The sequence below is a fragment of the Papilio polytes genome, unplaced genomic scaffold (genome assembly GCF_000836215.1).
Source record: "Papilio polytes unplaced genomic scaffold, Ppol_1.0 DF821289.1, whole genome shotgun sequence".
Taxonomy (NCBI): Eukaryota; Metazoa; Arthropoda; class Insecta; order Lepidoptera; family Papilionidae; genus Papilio; species Papilio polytes.
In genome coordinates this window covers 519692-522742 of record NW_013527915.1, presented here as the reverse complement: position 1 = coordinate 522742, position 3051 = coordinate 519692, and the positions used below count along the sequence as shown (strand labels likewise).

General features: G+C 29.0%; 1 protein-coding gene across 1 annotated transcript; it reads left to right on the top strand.

Annotated features, from left to right (window-relative positions):
- The first annotated feature begins 1250 nt into the window (after positions 1–1250).
- On the top strand, positions 1251–3045 carry LOC106109183 (pleckstrin homology domain-containing family A member 3-like). Its single transcript, XM_013290589.1, has 5 exons — positions 1251–1384; positions 1452–1568; positions 1641–1787; positions 1866–1987; positions 2316–3045. The coding sequence occupies exons 1-5, from the start codon at positions 1345–1347 to the stop codon at positions 2514–2516; spliced, it is 627 nt and encodes a 208-aa protein (XP_013146043.1). The 5' UTR covers positions 1251–1344; the 3' UTR covers positions 2517–3045.
- Positions 3046–3051: the final 6 nt, after the last annotated feature.

The following is a 3051-nucleotide window of genomic DNA, read 5'->3' as shown; positions in this document are numbered from 1 at the left end:
CAATATCTATAAAGGTATTAAAATAATTTATGCTATGTAACATTCACTTAACATTAGATTTTATACTACATTGAAAAGTATGAGGAATTGAACGATATGTTCTATAGCTCCCAGCAAAACGTATGTACCTAAATCAGGTAAAAAGACATACAACAGTATATGAGTTTCCTTATATCATTAGTAGCTGCTTCTATTATTATTCTATGGTATACATTTTTAAACAATAATTCAAAAATAACATGATAAAATTATATAAAAATCAAGTCTTATTGTTTTCCAATGTAATATTACAACTTGTAGACTATTAAAATCATTTGTATAAAAATTAATTTCTTATTGTAATATCTTTAAAAAGAATGTATGCTTAAATTTTAAAATACCTTAAAAAAACCTTAAATACATTACAAAATGGGACGGTGATAATAGGAGAAAAGAACTTACTCCAAGAAATATGATTTACCATACAAATTAAGTGTACAAAATAAACTTATTACTAAGAAGTCTTAGAAGCATTACACCGCCTATGACCATACACAAAATAGGCTGCATAGTTGCAGTTCCACTCTGTGAAATTAAAAAAAAATGTTAGTGTAATATTAAAAAGAGTACAACACAATTTTATAGAAATGTTAACTCACTATAATGTAATAGTTGCAGCGGTCACCCTGACAACAATCTGAACAAACCCAATCTTGATACCAAATATGCGTGCAAGTAGGCATATACCGTTCTCTGGTTGTAGCGCAGTCTGTTCTATTAGAACATCGTTTCGACACATAGTACTGCTTCTTTGCACCTTGAGACCAATAAGGTGTACTACCCCATTTAATTTCAGTTAGACAAACGTCTTGATCGTATTCGCAAGTTTTTATGGTTTTAACACACTTTTCATTATTATCTTCCTGATTTTCACATACATAACATTCAAGTCCAAACACTGAAATGGAAATCAAATAATTAGTATATTTTATTAAACTTTGTAGTATAACATTTAATATAGAAAGTGAACACAACCTTTTAGAACGGAAAATGATAAAGTTATTAAGAAAGTAAGACTACAAATAAGGTTTTTATTCATTTTGGGGTTTAACAAAGTTATCCAAAATAATTCGTTAAAGGCAAAACAAACGGGTGTGGCATTGATTTGAACCTTTATGTTTATGTGACAATGACAGTTGACAGATTGGGTTTTAGTCTTTGACTATGTCTATGGTGTGGAACTCTGGATGGCACTGAAAACTGAAATAAAAATTATAGTTTTGACATTGTTTTATTGACGTTTGTTGTAAAATTTGCTGTCGTTGCAGTTGTAAATAAATAAACTACATTTTTAGTTCGATTGTGATGGAAGGCGTTTTATGGAAATGGACAAATTACTGGAACGGTATGGGAGAAATATGTTAATTTTATATTAGCTTATTTCTATATATCACCTATTATTAATATTGTAGGTTGGCAGACAAGATGGTTCGTTTTGGAGAATGGTATACTATCTTATTATAAATCAGAAGAGGAAGTGTTTCAAGGATGCAAAGGCTCGGTGAAAGTATCAGTATGTCAAATAAATGGTAATATTTTTTAAGGATTTTGAATATTCACGAATTTCTTTTTGAATTCACTGAAGTGCGATGTATTTTCAGTCAATAATATCGACAATACCCGTCTGGATTTGGTTATACCTGGCCAGCAACATATGTATCTACGGGCACCTTCTCCTCAAGACAGGCAAAAGTGGTTGGTTGCTTTAGGAAGTGCTAAAGCATGTGTTGACAAAACTGATACAATAGGTATGTTATAAATGAAAATTATTGTTTTAATATAAGTTTTTACTTAGTAGTTGTTTCAATTGTATTTTCTATTTTTAGCCCCAGAATTTGATAATTCTTTGGGACATAAAAAGTCTGAATTGAGGCTCTATTGTGATCTAATGATGCAGCAAGTGCATTTTATAAAAGGTGCATCCTATACCGACAGTCCAGAAAATAAGGTAATAAGTAATTCATTATCATTAAATATATACAGCTTTTTCTAAATTACAACTAATTCTTGTTCTTTAAATTAGAGATACTAAACTGTTACTAAGTTTATATACCATAACTACCTAAGCAAATAAGAGTTTACTGTTTACATCTCTTATAAAATAAGTTTTTTCTCTCATTTTTGTCAATAACATGTGAAGGTTTGGTTTATTGCATGTCTTACTCAAGGTGCATTCACAGACAGATCAAATAGTTAGTTTAACTAACTTGAGATCATGAAAACAAAATAAATTCAATAGGTAAAAACAAGGTATAATAAGTTATTCAACATTTCAGAGAGTGGAAGAAGAAGTAAACCTGTTAAAAGCTACATGTGATACATTTATTAAAACATTGGAAGAAATTATGAGAATTGCCAACTATAGCGGTAATGCAACTGTACATGATATGCCTATTCCTAATTTAAATAAACTACAGAGCAACTCAAAAAATACTAAATCTCATTTAAACAGGACAGTCTCACAAGAAAACAGATAAATATTCAAAAAATACATTAACCCAATTCCAAAAAAAAACATTCACATCAGTTTACTTAATTAGGAAATAATTAAAGTAGTCACTAGATTTTACATAAAGTTGCTTAAATTGGTTGTATTTAAATGTTATTGTTTAAAATTGTATGTTTTAGTTATATTAATAAGAAAAGGGCAATCTATTAAGTCTTGTTTTATCCTTTTTTTAATTGTGAATAATTTACTATAAAGAGTTTATATTTTGACATAACATTTCTGTCCCAGTTTGATAAGATCTGAGATATGTTAATTTTATTTGAACTTAAAATTGGTCCAAGTCATACATTGCATTGAGCTGTTAATATATTGAGCCGTAGCTCAACAATTTGAGCCTGTTGTATCTGAACTTTTTAGCTTCAGAGCTGATTCATACAAATCTCATTATTTGAATGTAAACCAAGAAAACAGTTATTAGAAATGTACTTTTATAGACTTGAGGAATGTATTCCATAATATCTAATATTGTTCTTACACTGTATGTAAATGTCTTGTTTACATGC

Excerpts from the sequence above, each read along its gene's own strand:
- LOC106109183 (XM_013290589.1), top strand. The coding sequence starts at position 1,345 with ATGGAAGGCGTTTTATGGAAATGGACAAATTACTGGAACG. Across the intron at positions 1,569-1,640 it reads ATCAGTATGTCAAATAAATG|TCAATAATATCGACAATACC; the intron begins GTAATATTTTTT and ends ATGTATTTTCAG. Across the intron at positions 1,988-2,315 it reads CCGACAGTCCAGAAAATAAG|AGAGTGGAAGAAGAAGTAAA; the intron begins GTAATAAGTAAT and ends TCAACATTTCAG.